We start from the raw sequence: 16,779 nt of genomic DNA, 5'->3' as shown, positions 1-16,779 counted from the left end.
TATATGTACTACAGCGTACTTTGCTGTGTGTGAGTGGTATATGTACTACAGCATACTTTGCTGTGTGTGTGCTGCACACATTAAAACAAAGTGGGAAAAGCTGGCGGCCTGTTCGCCCTCAAAYCACAGCTYTGACAAAGTGGCCGCATCACACGGCGATCCGGGATCTGGGAATGCCAACGCTGAACCAGAGCTGGGAGGAGACTGAGGAAAACGGCAGGAACCTTAAAAAAGACGGACTCGGCTATTCCTGTCGTCCAGTTAAATAAAAGCTGCACCCTAACCTTCGATAAGGAATTACATTTACCAACGCTAACTTTTCTGCTTTCTGTTCGTCTTTTTGTGGATCTCTTGCTCCGTTTTCTTTTTCTTTTCTTTTTTTTTTGAGATTATATTTGGATATCTAGTACTGCTGTCACATGGCAGTCACAAAGCACTCTGTAATTATAACCTAGCTATGTTTCTGCAAGGAAGACTAAAAATACTAAACACATTTGTGCYGTTTTTTCTAGACTGAATGTGTTTGGGCTTTTTTATTTTTGGGGGGAAGGAGGAGTTGGTTTGTGTGTGCAATGCTACTTATGGGTACTAACTGGTAATCAGACATGGTACTATTGGATTAATTGTGTTTGTGACACAAGAATGAGTTAAAAAATCACCTGTTTGGTTTTTGTTTTCGTCATTTTTCAGCATAATTTAAGACGGATTTTTTTTTTTTTTTTTTTTTTTCAGCTTTGAAGCAGAAACTGAATCTGTAATCTGCTGTTCAGGTTTTTCACACTTATCCATCTTGCATAATGAGAGTCTGAATATCTGCTGTTTATCTGTGAAATCACCAGCAGCAATCACTACTCAGAACTTTAAAAAATATATATTTAAAAAATATATATTTCTTCTAGGGCTGCACAGTGGCGCAGTTGGTAGAGCTGTTGCCTTGCAGCCAGAAGGTTCTGGGTTTGATTCCCGGCCCCGGTCTTTCTGCATGGAGTTTGCATGTTCTCCCTGTGCATGCGTGGATTTTCTCCGGGTACTCCGGTTTCCTCCCAAAGTCCAAATACATGGCTGTCAGGTTAATTAGCCTCTACAAATTGTCCCTAGGTGTGAGTGTGTGTGTACATGGTTGTCCTGTGTGTCTCTGTGTTGCCCTGCGACAGACTGGTGACCTGTCCAGGGTGACTCCGCCCGTCGCCTGAAATGTCCGCTGGAGAGGCACCAGCAACCCTCCCGACCCCACTGAGGGACAAGGGTGTAAAGAAAATGGATGGATGGATATTTCTCCTAATGCAGGACTTATTTAACTAATGAATAGATGAAACAAATCAGTACTGTTTAATACTTTTAGTCTTTTTTTTTATTATTTTTTTACTGCACTCCAACATTTTTGCCCTCAGAAACAAACTTATCTTCAGAGCAGTGGTCTGAGATTATCTATTGATTTTATTGATTTTCTTAGTAAAAATGAGCAGGAAATCTACAAAAATGCACAGTTGAGATAATTTTAAGAGCACTGCTCCGTCTGCTGTTTATTGGAAAACGGATGTTTCCTAATAAGTTGTTTTTTAAATTAGAAATCCTAAATTGAGTCTCRTTTTACATAGTTTTATTACGTTTGCCCGCCTCTTTTCCTGTCAGAAACAAACTTTCTTRGATGAATTATGTTAAATTTAAATCTGAAAGGGGATTGAATGAATTTGAAACCGTCAAGCATGGCAGCATTATGCTGTGGGCCGGTTTTCCTGCCAGCTCGCCCATTACTCCCTCCCTATTTTGGGCTGTAGTTCAGGWATTATTTGAGCTTTTGAGATGCTAATTATTAGCTAAAGGTTTTAGATTTCCATCTAAAACCAGAGGGAATAATTGCCCAAACGTGCAAAGCTTCCACCAAAAAAATTATGAAAAATCTCCAAAAGGAACTAAAATGCTGCCACCATCAGTTTAGAAAACTTGATTAAACAGGCTAACATTAGAGTTGGCATCTATTAAAAGTTTGTGGACGRCTCTTCAAAGTTGAATCTGTTCCAGGAAATGAACGAATTTAAATTAACTCCACCAAAACTTCCATAGAAAGATGCTAAATATCCAACCMGTGATTAAGATGCAACTTAATAATATTTAATCAAATATGTTACACTGTTATGATTGCAGAAAAAACACAATAAAATCTGACTTTTGCTCCCAAATCATTAAAAAGTTATCGTCCAGTAATATTTATCACAAAAGCTTTGTTTTAATAATGTTGTGTAATTAGTTGTATATTACATTTTACATGTAAACTCCCTGTTTGTTGCAAGTTGTAAATTACCCAACCTGTTAGTTTTAAGTGCTGTCGTCTTTTTTTCCACCCTTTTTGCATCTTTTTTTTTTTTTTTTTTTTTTTTACAACTTTTAGTCATGTGGCAGTTTGTGTGAGAAAGTTTTGTTGCCCTTTCAGAAATAGTCCTACTTCTCCTTTCGTCTGCAGCAGAAATAGTCGGCGTGATGAAAACGTTGCTGTCAGAGCACATGAGCGGCGTCGCTGTTATCTAATGGCTCATAATGCTCTATTCATTCTCGGTTATTTAATCCTCGCTGGGCGTGTTGGTGCGCCGCTTTCAGGCGCCCGAAGTGAAAACGAAGAGACCTGCAGAGGAGAGCGAGTCGGGTTTCCTGTGTGCTGCAGCCGCGCCGTCTGGCTGGTGACATCCTGAAACTGCAGATGGGTTGGTTAGAAAATCAAAGATGGTGAGGAGATGACCCGGTTTGGTCCACATCTGGGTCAGTGCTGCTGAAGGAAGTCACCGCCGTCAGCTGAATGCAGCTTCCTGTCTGAAACATCCTCCACCTCCTCTGAGTTGATGGGAAGGAAAAATAGCTGTCGTTACGATTTTCCTTTTTTAGGTTAGTTTTTAAAAAGTATTCACAACTCAAATAAGACGATGTAAAGGAGCGAAGTAGAAGTATAAACTTACTTGACCCTGACCCCTTCTCTTATGTGTCTCATGTTACACATTAATCTTTATTAAAAAAAATTATATATATGTAAAATTAAATGATGATTTCTGCTTTTGAAGAAATACAAGACATCAAACATATTGTTAATCAGTTGATGTTTCTTTAAAGTAGTTAAAATATCACTGCTATGATGCAAGCTAATTACAAGTGATGCTAATAACAGTTAGCTAAGGAATGATAAAGAATCTGGTGTTGATATGTTGGTGTGGGGGCCCTAAATAAAGATCAGCTCAGGTTTGGACCGGCCCTGATGGCTACTTTATACAACTAGTTTAAAAACTCAGCGCAACACTTGACAATCAGGAGGTTTTAGCAAGAAAGATATGTGAAAACGATATGTAGGGTGTGAATACTTTTGCGAGCGTAATGGAGCCCCCTGTTGGAAGTTATTTCTGGGTGATCCGGGTCATCCAGAGGCCCGACCCGGCTCCGGTTGTTCCGAGCCCGCTGTGCTGCTGCCGTCGTCTCTTTCACAACAGAGAGAGCATGTGCAGCAGCAGCAGCAGCAGCAGCGAGCTGTCTAACCTCCACAATAACCGCCTTATGCAATCACTCTGGCTAGAGACAGACAAAAATAGCCCAGACTGAGCGCGGCCGCCCTCTAGTGGCGCGCAGCTGCAACAGCAGCGGCCTCCCCGGGCCTCTGCAGGGAGTCAGACATGGCGGCTGGCTCCGGATCGGACTGGACCGTTTGTTTCCTCCTGTTCGGTTCTCAGGGTTCATTCAGGTGCTTGAAATCCTTGGAAATCCTTGAACAGGTGTTTTAAATGTTTGGAAAGTGCTTGAAATATGCAAAACCGCACAGTTTTGTAAAAAGGTTTGACTATTTGATTAAAAGCCTGAATTCRGAAAATGTCGTTTACAGTTTACRTGTTAGTGTCTTTATTTCATACACCTAATAAAGACACAAATACAGGTTTATCACCATTTGAAGTTAAACCACACTTAACTTTTCTTTTTTTTAGGTTAGATATTATTACCAAAATTATTTCTATTTCCTAAATCCCAGAAAACTTGGCAAGAAGATTTTTRTTTTGTATTTAACCGTTAAATTTGAGCAGGAATATTTGTGAGGATTGTTTATATGTAATGAATGTTTATTATTCCTAACGGCTCTGTGACTTACTGATCATTTTATATTTTATACATTACAAAACTTTATTGAATTGTGGAATTTTTGTTAAATTATTGATTTGTTCTTGAGAGAAACCTTTCAAAACATTACATTTTGTTATATTTTAGTTCACTTTGTCCCTAATGTAGAACGTGGAATACAAACACAAGACATTATTAATATTAATAGTAATAAATGACATATAATAGTGAATTGTAACTGTCTTTTTGTAGTTCATTAGTTCATTCAAGTGCTATGTTGGAACATTTTGAAAACTTAAAGATGCTTAAAAAATCCTTGACTTTTACTGTTGATTAAAGTTTACAAACCCTGTATTTTACTGTTTCTGTGAATCTGAAGTTTAAAAATCTTTCTTCTTTTTTTTTGCAGTTTCTTGGACAGAATTGACTCAGTAAGACAGAGCGACTACACGCCCACAGACCAGGTCAGTCCTCCTGCTAATCTGCTCCAGAGGCAGCGTCTTGTTTTTACTTTTATTTTTAAATCCTCCTTCATTTCTGTGCGCAGGATCTTCTACGCTGCCGAGTGTTAACTTCAGGGATTTTCGAGACGAGGTTCCAAGTAGACAAAGTCAACTTTCAGTAAGTCGGACCAAAGTGTGGCTCGCGGGCCATTGCGGCCCTCTGAACAGTTCTGTGTGGCCCTKGGCTTGAAAAAACAAAACAAGAATTGTATAAAACTGGCTTCCTGCCTCAGGTGGTTAAAATCTGTTGGTGAAAGTTTCACTAATGCTGATAACAAGAAACATTTTAAAATCTTAAAATGTAATGTGCAGCACAAAGTATTCGTGTAGTGTTTTACATTTAATTTAGATAATTAGTAATAGGGACCAAAAACAACCAGTGACTTTTACTAAAATGCAGACTTTGGATCGCCACAAACCGTTCCTGTTGATAAAAATACACAAAAATCCAGAAAAAGATGAAAAATTTAAGATGTTTTTTTGTTTTTTTTTTATCTAGCAAACCTGCAGTTCTCTTTAAATCTACACAAAACTACAGAAATATGTCTGCTTTGCTTATTTCATTAAAATTTTATATTTGGTTTGTTTACTTAGCAWGTAAAAATAAAGTAGACAATTAAAGTCTTAAAATGGAAAGTTTGCACAACCCGCTCTAAAACTAGACAGAGATCAGAAAACGCTGAAATGACACGCCACCAGAAGCACATTTAGAAATTGTCATAATTTCACGCTCCCAGCTTATTTTTGTCACTTTTATAAGCCGAATATTTCGCGGCCGCTAAAAGGACGCATTGTTCCTGTTACGTCCACATCCACTCTTACGTCGTCTGTTATGCAGCCGCTCTGCAGAACTCCGTCAGCCGCTCYGAAAGCAGAGCCTCCAGAGGCGTTTTCCAGTAATTTTCTCCTTTTAGAAGCGTTTGACCCCGTCCCATTTTGGCATCACTGTTAAGGAATAATGGCAGATCGGAATGCCCTCCTGGGCGTCGATACTATATTTACCTTTTCCTCGTGATTCAGGACCTGAAATGTCGGAAGTTTGTTCCCTCCAACATCAACGCCGCCTCAAAGGAGAGAAAACAAAACAACAAGAAGGAAGCAGAGCCGAGGACGACTGAACTGAACTGAATCACTGAACTGATTCACAGAACAACTGAACTGAACATCTGAACTGAATCACTGACTGAACTGAACAACTGAACTGAACTGAACTGAATCACTGGACTGAACTGAATCACAGAACTGAACAACTGAACTGAATCACTGAACTGAACTGAACTGAACATCTGAACTGAATCACTGACTGAACTGAACTGAACATCTGAACTGAATCACTGACTGAACTGAACTGAACATCTGAACTGAATCACTGACTGAACTGAACTGAACATCTGAACTGAATCACTGACTGAACTGAACTGAACATCTGAACTGAATCACTGACTGAACTGAACTGAACATCTGAACTGAATCACTGACTGAACTGAATCACTGGACTGAACTGAACAACTGAACTGAACATCTGAGCTGAACATCTGAACTGAACAACTGAACTGAATCACTGGACTGAACTGAATCACTGAACTTAACATCAGGACTGAACTGAACAACTGAACAGAACATCTGAACTGAATGTCTGAAATGAGCTGAATCATTAATTGACCTACTGAACCGAACATTTAGAATTTTTTCTATTTTCGGACCGTCTGTCTGTCTGTCTGTCGTTCTGCGTTTCAAAGCCGTTTTTAACCACTAGATGTCAGCAGCGAGCTCGTCGTCGCTGTCTCACTCTGACCTGCTCTTTGTTTCCGTCCCACAGCATGTTTGATGTCGGCGGTCAGAGAGATGAAAGGAGAAAATGGATCCAGTGCTTTAACGGTGAGAMCTCCAGCTGTTTAATGTCAACTAACCATTAGTTAAACATTAATTAAACATTAGTTAAACATCAGTTAAACGTTGCTAATAGCAGTAAAACCAGAGATTAAATGTGTCCTGACTCTGAGCCTGTGCTGTTCCTCCAGACGTCACTGCTATCATCTTCGTGGTGGCCAGCAGCAGCTACAACATGGTAATAAGGGAAGACAACAACACCAACAGGCTACGGGAAGCACTGGACCTTTTCCGCAGTATTTGGAATAACAGGTGAGACCCGACTGAGAGACAGCAGCTCCTTGCTCTGCCCTTAGCACCACTCAGTTATTGTCTGAGTTACAGACCAACCAATACAGACTGTTATGGCCAATACTGATTACCAAAACTCCAAAATGTGCTGCCATTTTTAAATTTAATTACATTTTTTATCTTTTGGGGTGATTCTTGTTTTTGATATTAGTTTTTCTTCCTCCATTTAAATAATAAAAATAGCACAATGATGAGAAATGTTTTTAAAAAAGTATTAATTTAAAACTGAAGGGAAGAACATGGAAAGAGGAAAATAAATCAGTGTATGGTTTAAAAAAATTACAATACATAAATATGGAATACAGAGAAAATGATTAAATGAAATGTCACAATAAATGGAGTATGAAAAAAAAATCATACTATATATATATAGGATCTGGGGAAAATGAAAATGAAAGAATAGTAATAGTGTTACATTAATACTACTAACAATTATGAATATGTATTACTTTATACCACTTTGTAAATCAAGGAAGTTTGCACCTTTTTTCTTTTTATGCAATATTTGCTACATTAATTACTTTGTCAAGCCATTTATTCATTTCTATAGCTACTGGTAATTTTGGCAGGATGAGCCTTCCATATGTTCAGTAGTTTAACCTTCACATGTCTGTGAATCTGTGCTTAAATTCAGAGTCCGCCCTCATACTTGCTGAATAATGTTTTATTGTTGGTGTTGTACATAGTCTACCTACAGCAGTGGCAGAAAGAGCTCACACATTTTTACTGCAGGGTTTAAGAAAATACAAAGCTTCTAAAAAAATTACCAGTGTCATAATCATCACATAACTTGAGCTGCTATCAGCAAAAATCCAGGTTAGATGCACAAGTATTGAAAGACGTCAACGTGGATCAAAGTTTCAGATTGCTGTTTAGATCTGGACTTTGACTAGGCCACTCTGACACATTAATATTACATTTTAATCCAAACACATGTAGCTCTGGCTGCAGCCTTCAGATAATGGTTTGTGTTTATCTCAACCCAACTTGTTGAAGAAGTGCATCCCACAGCATCATGCTGCCAGATCTGCCACGGTAACGATAAATCGTCCCAGAAGTTATCGCGATAAATGATGATATTGTTATTTGGTGACCATTTTCAGCTGATATAAGATCAATAAACTCTGAATTATAATGGAACTAAAACTAAAGACATTTATCATCCAGTTTTTGGTAGAAAGAGAGAAAAATAATAAATCATGCTAGGGGGAATCATTGATCTTGTTTCAATTGATTGATTGATTGATTGATTGATTGATTGCTTAGGCCTGGATGGTGTTCAACAGTAAAATAAGCCTGTTTAACACGAAAGCTGCTGCTGTTTGTTTTTCAGATGGTTACGCACTATATCCGTCATTTTATTCCTGAACAAGCAGGACATGCTGGCTGAGAAAGTATTAGCCGGAAAGTCCAAAATTGAGGACTATTTCCCTGAATACGCTCGCTACACCATACCAAATGAAGGTCAGTGGCTCGCCTCGCTTTGCCGCCGCCGTGACGCTAACAAGCACTTGGCCGCACTGGTTTCCTGTTGTGTTTTTAAAAGGAGACTCTGTTGTCCTTTCAGCAACTCCTGAACCAGGCGAAGACCCCAGAGTGACGCGAGCCAAATTCTTCATCCGAGACGAGTTCCTTGTAAGTACGACGCCTGAATTTAGCCGCCTGATTGTCGGGGTAACGACTCACAGGTGCGTTAGCCCAACAGAAATAGGTTTTCTCTAAATAATGTAGATGTTGACAGAGTTTCCATGGCTCCGGCTAATCTCTGAGACCCGGATAGCATCATTATCTGGGTTGTTTTCTAAGAACCTCGGTGGGAATAGTGGGCATTTCTTTATGAAAGAGCGGTTCTATTTTTGGCGTCTGCCTAAGCAGGGTTTCCATTTTGTCCCTTTGTAGTTTGTTCAATGTCTCAGCGTGTTTCATATTAAAATAAGACGACTGCAGCTTAATGATGACTAACGCTGGTCTAAAAATGCTTGTTTGGTTACTGCCTGACTCATATTAACCGCGTTCACTGTCTCTATATTTAGACAACGGCGGATCTAAAAACAAMATTTCTAGATTTGTTTTGGTCATAATGGGATTGAATCTTCAGAGAAGAAGTTGGTTAAAATGAAAGAAATCATAAATCTCTCCAGGTGTGTTTTTAACCAGTTAATTGCTGGGAAATGTTCTATTAACGATGCTTTGCAAATATTTCCCACGTTTTGTTACAACCGTATAATTAAATATTGCTTTGGGATTTTATGTGACGCAAAATGAGACAAAATATTTTGGGATTAGAGATTATACCCATTTTTCTTTGCAAAGCAGCATTGCCTCAGACTGGAAGGAAAACTTTGACTAGACCGTTTTATCACATGAATATTCTCAGACTTTTTATTTTTAAAAATGGCTACTTCATTCTCCTTTTTCAGATTATTTCACTTATATAACAAGACATTTTCCCCATTTTAAAAGTAAAATAATCTTCCAGTGGAACCAGTACTTTTCATGATTATTGAGAAATTATTGACTTAAAACAAGCTCCTCCTATTTCTGTCTTGTTAATTTTGTCTTATTTCAAGTGCAATAAGATATTTGCATTAGAAACCCGACAAAAACATTTGGTAAAATTTTGTGTTTTTGCAGTGTAGAAACACAAGGAGTGGATTGGTTAGAGAAAAAAAAATCCATATTTCCCAAAATTAAATTCAAAATCAAAAATACTTTATTGATCCCAAATGTCAATTAAATGTTGTTGTAGCTCATATTAATTCAGATTTTTCAGAGTTACTGTAGACTGTTGGCAGGAAAGATCTCCTGTAGCAGTCTGTATTGCAGTGAATCTCAAGGAGCMTCTGACTGAAGACGCTCTGTCTCGTGAAGAGGACGGTCAGGGTTGTCCATAATTTCCTCGACTTCTCGCTTCAGTCGTTTTTGCCGCCCAGCACTTTCCTGCGATCAGGGCTTTTATTCTGAAACCCTGACGGTTTCCTGTCGTCTCCCCCGCAGCGGATCAGCACTGCGAGCGGCGACGGCAGACATTACTGCTACCCGCACTTCACCTGCGCCGTGGACACGGAGAACATCCGGCGGGTGTTCAACGACTGCCGGGACATCATCCAGAGAATGCACCTGCGGCAGTACGAACTGTTGTGATGGACGGCAGAGACGCGTCCCTCTCCCTCTCTCTCCCTCTGTTTCTCTCTCTCTGTTGGCCCCTCTGTGTTTCCTCTCTGCCACTCTGCATCCCTGACGAACCCTTTCTACTCCCCAGAGACCCTCAGATTCCCCCTCCTGTCGAGGAATATGAAGTACTACTGAAGTGTGTTAAATCCTCTTCATCTTTTCAACTTTTTTGTACTTTTTTTCTTGATTTATCCCCTTTAATCCGATGATGTTATTGGAAGTTCGGGGAACAAAGTTGTCACGTGCTGCTTCTTGAATATTTTTCTTTGAATCCTTCCTTTTTTTTTTTTTTAAAATGCCTTCATTTTTGTCATTCCACTAAGCCTCGGGCTACCTCCTGATTTTATTATTTTTGATTTATTTTTTTGCCCCTTTATTGGTTTTTTGGGACCTGCTTTGGTAAAGAGTGTGGAAATAAAAAAAAGAAAAAAAAAACACACACACACACACCGACAGGACCTCAGTGTAGAGGCAGGAATGAACCGCCACCGTAACTTCGCCGCCGCCGCCTCCTCCATCGTTTGACGGAGAGAGGAACCATTTCCTTTAAAAGTCCTTCTTTTTCTTGTTGTTTATTTTATTTCTCCAGAGGAAACATACACACAATGTAGCATCATAATATTTATTACCCGCCCTGTCACGATGTTGGCTTGCCGAGAGACTTGTGGAGCGAGAGATGAGATAAAAAAGGAGGGGAAAGGAGGGCAGGAAATAACGCGATGACGACTGAGCTCTCTGCACCTTAGCCCTGCTGCCTCCACGGACTCGAACCGGCGTCCTTTTTCTGGTTTTGTTTTATTGTTTTTGTTTTTTTTTTCCACCCTTTTTAGCTTAGAGATACTCAAGGGGAGGAGGGCGGGAGGGGAAAAAATGTATTTGTTGTTTTTTTTTTTTGTTAACTTGTACACTGTGCAAGGTCGAATTATCCTGTACAGACTGTAAAATGTAATATTATTTTGTACAACTTAATTGAAAGAAAAACAAATCTACTTGTAGATCTTTGTGCCTTGATTATGGCTGTACCTGTAAATGAGCTCAGATGTAAGTATGTTTTCGACTGCGCTGTACAGCTTGATGTCAAAAACTCTATCGGCAGCGAAGAGACTGCGGGTAGGGGACTTTCTCTGTAGAGTTTAGTTTTTTCTGGTTTATAAAAATAAAGGAAATGCTGTTTAGTAAAAAACGGGGGAGAAAAAAGAAAAAGAAAAAAATACGGACAAAAAAAAATCCTAAAAACCTGTATACATTATGCAAATTAACCACTTACCTGCAGTGAAGACCAGATGTTGCAGCGCCATGCCTTTTTTTCTTTTTTTCTCGTTGTTTTAGTTTAAACTTTTGTTTTTTCTCCTTATATATAAATATATATAAATATATTTTTTGAATTTCACAGCTTTAAACAAACATTGGAAAATCCATTGAAAGTGTCCAAATTGCAACCTGGTGTTGTTTTAATAGGAACCAACTTACTTTTTGTTTTTATTTTAGTTTTTTGAGATGAAGTGTGTGAGATCTGTGCTGATGTGCGTGCCTGTGCGCATGTGTACATAAGAGAAACAKAGACTCACAGACACATCGTGTGCGTATGCGAGGCCGAGTGCGTGTTGTGCGTGTAAAATTTTATAAATGTATGTACATGTAAATTTATAGGTCTATATAAATATATATGTACAATTATACATGTTTAATTATGTGTGTGCCTAGGTGTACATACCTATGTATGTATACGGTAAATATGTATACATACACACATAGGAAAGCATGTTTAGGATGAAGATGAATAAATGAGAGCGTGCAATATTAGTAATTCTTTGGTCCTTTGGAGCCATACTTTAATGGCACAGGCACTATGAATGTGTGAGCAGCACCCAACAAGACGAGCTCTTTTCCTTGTACAAACAGCATCAGCCTTTTTTTCTTCTGCTACCGTACACGTCTATCCCCGAAAGAGAGTGAACTGACTGGAGGTGCGAAAAGCCTTGTTTGGGCCTTGGGAGGATGATTAAATGACGTTTTTATTTTCTTTAAATAAAGAGGCACATTAGAGGACTTTGCTTTATTTCCACCCTGGTGTCCAGCTGTGTCCGTTTTGTTTTTTCCCTCTTCTTTTTTTAGTGTTTCTAAGGCAGCAGAAAGAGCAGAGAAAGGCTTGGAAACTTTGGGATTGTTAGGGGAAGCGTTTTTTAAATCAGGACATACTGCAACCAACTGTTTTTAACTATTTTAAGAGTTTTAGCCTTAAGTTGGTTGGCAGCAGTGGTGGGCACAATTATGCTAATGCGCTATTGCTAACTGTAGCGCAGTTAGCTTCCTAAATTGTAAAACACTCATTTATTTGGCTGTTTAGGAAACGTTCAGTTTAATAAAGTGTGACGTCTTTGTTAACGTTTTGGTTATCGATTGTCTTAACAATTCTTCACGAAGTTAAAATGTTTATATTTATGCTTTTATTTTGAAGTGGGTGATGACCGTTTACTCAACAGTTCCACGCTCATATCTATTTTCCCCTAGTAACTTTATTGAAATAAGAGAACAAAATATTAAAAATAGAAAAAAAAACAATTGCATTAGATATGTAAATTATGTCAACATTAAATTTGTGCTTAAGTGTTGTAGCTTTTCAAGGGCATATATACTTTGAAGTTAGCACCTTAGCATTAGCTTCTGCTAAATRGGCTCTGTTGGTGTAACGCTTCAACATTATCAGGGTTAGCTTAAYTAACTTTTTAGCTAGCCGTGCCCATCACTGGTTAACAGAATGAAAATTCTGATTTCCGAGGTAACTTGAACGCATTGTCACATTACTACAGGTTTTACGAAATAAATGTTGGTGAAAAATAAAACAATAACATCTTTAGAAATGAAACCAAAAAGCTTCTGCAAAGATAATTGCTGATAGACAATTTTCTTGTTCTCTGCTTCATTTTTTCCACCAGAAAACTCTTTATTAAGAACATCTCATCAGAAACTTCTCAACAATTTGGCACATAAAGTCTTGATTAAATACATACAGATCATAAAAAACAACGAGCAGCGGTGACGGATGGTCTGACATCAAGAACAGATTTTAAAAAATAAATAAAGGGAAATAAATCCTGATTGGCGCCTCCAACTCACAGCAGCGTTTATTTACATGTCCAGCCCRAAAAATGTCCGACTTTAAAGCCGATTATCATCATCAATGCCAGCACTGATTTACACATTTATATAGATATAAATATACTTATATCCTTCACATGATTCAACAAACAAACTGAGRCTGTGCGGACGGACACCCGGGCATGTTACCAGGCGAGGTGCGCCCTGGGTAACGTAGTTCACAGAGACTTGTGCTTCCCCAGCAGGCAGAGGCTGAGCTGCAGCAGCCCCTTCATCCACAGACATTGCGCCAGGAGCAGCAGCAGCAGCCCGGCTCCGGCCGAGCAGTACACCCCGATCACCGTGCTCTCCTCCGGSAGGAAACATTTGGACAGGGAGTGACCGCCGGGCGACACCGACGCCTGAGGAGGGAGAGAGATGTTAGCCGCCTGTAAGTTCTCCACGTTCGCCACTAGAGGGCGCCCGGAAGCTAACATCCTTAACAGCTGCAGCATTTTTTGTGAGAGAAAAAGAAGTAAAACTGATRKCAATGCTTGTATTCTTGAATAAATAAGAAAAATAAGGCYAGAAAATTAAACAGAAAAATGCAAACAGATTAAAAAAAGAAACATCAAATGATTTTTATACATGAAAACATCACAAAATTTCACAAAACTAACTAAACTAATTCAATTATTTTAGAATATTAAAACATGATTCAGAATTTTACAATAAAAAAACCAAAATGATTATTTATTCTCTTTTGTTTTGGCTGTGAAGTCATTCCTCATGGATACCTGTTGAACGCACCTACGGATGTTTGGTGACCTTTAACCTCGCATACCAATCAGACATTTCGCAGTAATTGATTCTATCGTTTATACTGATGATTAATCGATCAATCAGATTTTTGAAAAATGGCACATTTGTACAATATTAGAAATGCATTAAGACACACATATAAAGAAATAATTCCTTTTTAAACAAGAAAATAAACTGGTATTTTCCAGTTAACRATTAACCGATTATTTGAAAATTGATTCATGACGATTAATCGTTTCAGCCCTAATAGATGGATGGATGGATAAATGGATGGATGGATGAACAGGTGTATGGACCACATTAGTGAACAAACAGCATTCACACCGTGAGACATGGTGGTGGCAGCATCATGCTGTGGGGATGGCTTTCTCCAGTAGGAACAGGGGAAGCAGGTCAGAGTTGATGGGAGGATGGATGGAGCTAAAAACGGGGCGCTTCCTGGGAGAAAGGGGCTGGAAAAGAGCTGAGACAGGAGGTCGGCCTTCCAGCAGCGCGGCGACCCTGAACATACAGCCAGAGGCAGAACGCAGGTTTAGAGCAGCGAGGAAATCCGACTCACTCTGGGCCACATGAACATCATCAACGCCCTCAAAGGGTCGGCTGTGCCAGAACGTACCGATAAAACCCTTCAAACAACCATTAAAATTTGATTAACATTCAATAAGTACTTCTTAAAATAAAAAAAATATTGAACATCTTTTCACTTTATCAGTCCCACCAGGTTTCTTGATAGTTTTTGAGATTCTTTGCAAGAAAAATCTGATTTTGTGGTGCTAATTTAGAAATATTTACAAAGAATTTTGTGCTTATTTCTGATGATAAATGTAACTTTTTGTTACTCATCATGTTGATCACAGACTAACTTGACATCAAGTAAGGCTGAGGCAGCAGTGTCGTAAAAATAAGAAATACTGCCATCTGCAGGTGGGAGTTAGCATCACTTAAATCCAATATTTTTGACCATTTATGTGAAAATGTTGCTGTAAACTCAGTTATTTATTATGAATAAAACTAAAATAATTTAGATTGTTTTCCTTTTTCTGCTGCCCTTCATTTTTTCTACTTKCATTTTTKTTATTGTATATARYTGTTTTGTTATTAAGGAAATTTCCCAACTATAACTGTGGGATTTCTTGATTTTGTGTGCATCTTCACAATCGCAGAATCGTGAAAAGCTGGAGGGACTGATTAATATAACTTGCCGCCTGGAGTCTAGAGGGCCACATRAAAAGATACGGTGARCCGGAGTAAGAGTGGCCCAGTCAAAGTTCAATTGGGAATCTGTCAAAACTTTAAAAAACCTGATTTCCACAGATGCTCTCCATGCAGCCCGACTGAATTGGAGTTGTTTTGGAAAAAGGACTTTTCTCATAGAAGCAGCAGCAGCAGCAGGTGGCTCAACGAAAACAAAGAGGCTGGATAGAAACGAAAGCCCCGTTTTCAGATTTTTAACTTTAAATGCAAAAACACAGAATCTTACCAGGTATACTTGGTCTAGTTTCTGGTGAAAATATCTTTGGTTACTTGAAATAAGACAAAACTAACATAAAAGTAACTTTTCAGAGCTTATTTTAAGTAAGTTACTAAAATAAAAGTGTTGAAAACTTAAACTAAATTCACCTACATTTGTCATTTTTTTCCCACATCTGAGAGAAACTAAGAGGAAGTACTACTGCTAGTAACACTGCCAGATTATACATTTTTCACACATTATAAGTTAAATAATCTGCCCCTTTTAGACCAATATCAAGGAATTATTCAATTAAAACCAGCTGCTATGTCTTAGTGAAAAGTTATTTTTTTTCAAATGTACTAATTTATTTGCACTAGAAACTGGAGAAAAACACCTGGTACAGATTTTGTGATTTTTCTGTTTTTTAATACAAGACTTTGCATAAAATCCCAATGAAACTCACTGAACTGAACAGTAAATAGAACCGCATGTTAAGGAGCTGGACAAACCAAGTCATAAACGAGTAAAACGATATCAAGATTGGATTTGGTTTGTCATTACATTTTCATTGAGTTGATTTTTACAAATCCTTGCACACTTTTATATTTCGAAACTGCATAGTAAAAAAAAAAAACTCTACTGTAACAAACTTGGGGTAACCAGAAGGTGCAAAAACAGCTAAAAATGAAATAATCTCTCTCCCCGCATAGCGTTTCTGTGTTCCCCCTCACCAGGATGAAGCTGGGGTTATTCCTGTTCCTCCAGCTGAAAGACGGCACGCTGATTTCTGGGTACTTGTTGTCATGGAGAACCTCACATCCGCTGTGGGTGTGTCCGCTCAGGATGAGCCGCGGCTTAAACCACTGCAGCAGCTGAGGAGGGAAAAGAAGAAACGACCCAAATCCACCTTGGGAGCTGCTTCCTTACATCACCGCTTTCATCACCTCAACGGTAATACTGCAGAAGACTCACCCGCTGGGAGGCGTCCTTCGACAACACGTCGTACTTCTCTCTGAACAGCAGGTGGCGCTCCTCAGGCGGCGCGGCATCCTGCCCCGTGCAGCTGGCGTCGCTCACTCTGTACAGCGGGTAGTGCTGCAGGAGAAGCAGATGTCAGAGCATCTGTGTGTTAAATGTCAGATAAAAGATGGGAAAGTCTAAACCTGAAGCTACAAAACTGAGACAGAAAAGCCTGGTGCTGCTGCTGCATCRAGCTAAAAGTACAGCAATAAATATATACAGGTCCTTCTCAAAAAATTTGCATATTGTGATAAAGTTATATTTCAGGTCTTTTATTGTTTTAGTACTGATGATTTTGGCATACAGCTCATGAAAACCCAAAATTCCTGCCTCAAAAAATTATCATATTTCATCCGACCAATAAAAGAAAAGTGTTTTAATAGCAAAAATGTCAATCTTCAAATAATTATGTCCAGTTATGCACTCAATACTTGGTCAGGAATCCTTTTGCAGCCTTCAATG

The 16,779-nt window shown here is 38.8% G+C and overlaps 2 protein-coding genes across 4 annotated transcripts in view; one reads left to right on the top strand and one right to left on the bottom strand.

Annotated features, from left to right (window-relative positions):
• The window catches only part of LOC103479907 (guanine nucleotide binding protein (G protein), alpha activating activity polypeptide, olfactory type), a 78,635-nt gene extending 66,626 nt beyond the window's left edge, over nt 1-12,009 (top strand). For both annotated transcript variants that reach the window (XM_008434606.2, XM_008434607.2), the window contains exons 6-12: nt 4,496-4,550; nt 4,634-4,707; nt 6,409-6,467; nt 6,611-6,731; nt 8,104-8,234; nt 8,338-8,405; nt 9,768-12,009. In XM_008434606.2, coding sequence (XP_008432828.1) covers nt 4,496-4,550; nt 4,634-4,707; nt 6,409-6,467; nt 6,611-6,731; nt 8,104-8,234; nt 8,338-8,405; nt 9,768-9,914 — 655 coding nt within the window. In that variant the 3' untranslated portion in view covers nt 9,915-12,009. The remainder of the gene's footprint in view (nt 1-4,495; nt 4,551-4,633; nt 4,708-6,408; nt 6,468-6,610; nt 6,732-8,103; nt 8,235-8,337; nt 8,406-9,767) is intronic.
• Nucleotides 12,010-12,844: 835 nt separating this feature from the next.
• The window catches only part of mppe1 (metallophosphoesterase 1), a 14,644-nt gene continuing 10,709 nt past the window's right edge, over nt 12,845-16,779 (bottom strand). The window contains exons 7-10 of one of the 2 annotated variants that reach the window (XR_536005.2): nt 16,270-16,392; nt 16,029-16,169; nt 14,169-14,345; nt 13,361-13,444 (exon numbers count right to left, since the gene is read on the bottom strand). Coding sequence is in view for 1 of the 2 variants with exons in the window: in XM_008434609.2 (XP_008432831.1) it covers nt 13,262-13,444; nt 16,029-16,169; nt 16,270-16,392 (447 nt within the window). In the remaining variant the exon portion in view is untranslated. Of the gene's footprint in view, nt 13,445-14,168; nt 14,346-16,028; nt 16,170-16,269; nt 16,393-16,779 lie in introns of both variants that reach the window. The other variant, XM_008434609.2, reaches the window with a different exon arrangement.

Source organism: Poecilia reticulata, linkage group LG17 (genome assembly GCF_000633615.1).
Source record: "Poecilia reticulata strain Guanapo linkage group LG17, Guppy_female_1.0+MT, whole genome shotgun sequence".
In the NCBI taxonomy this organism is placed as follows: Eukaryota; Metazoa; Chordata; class Actinopteri; order Cyprinodontiformes; family Poeciliidae; genus Poecilia; species Poecilia reticulata.
The sequence above is the reverse complement of the archived record's forward strand: the minus strand, read 5'-3'. Positions and strand labels throughout refer to the sequence as shown.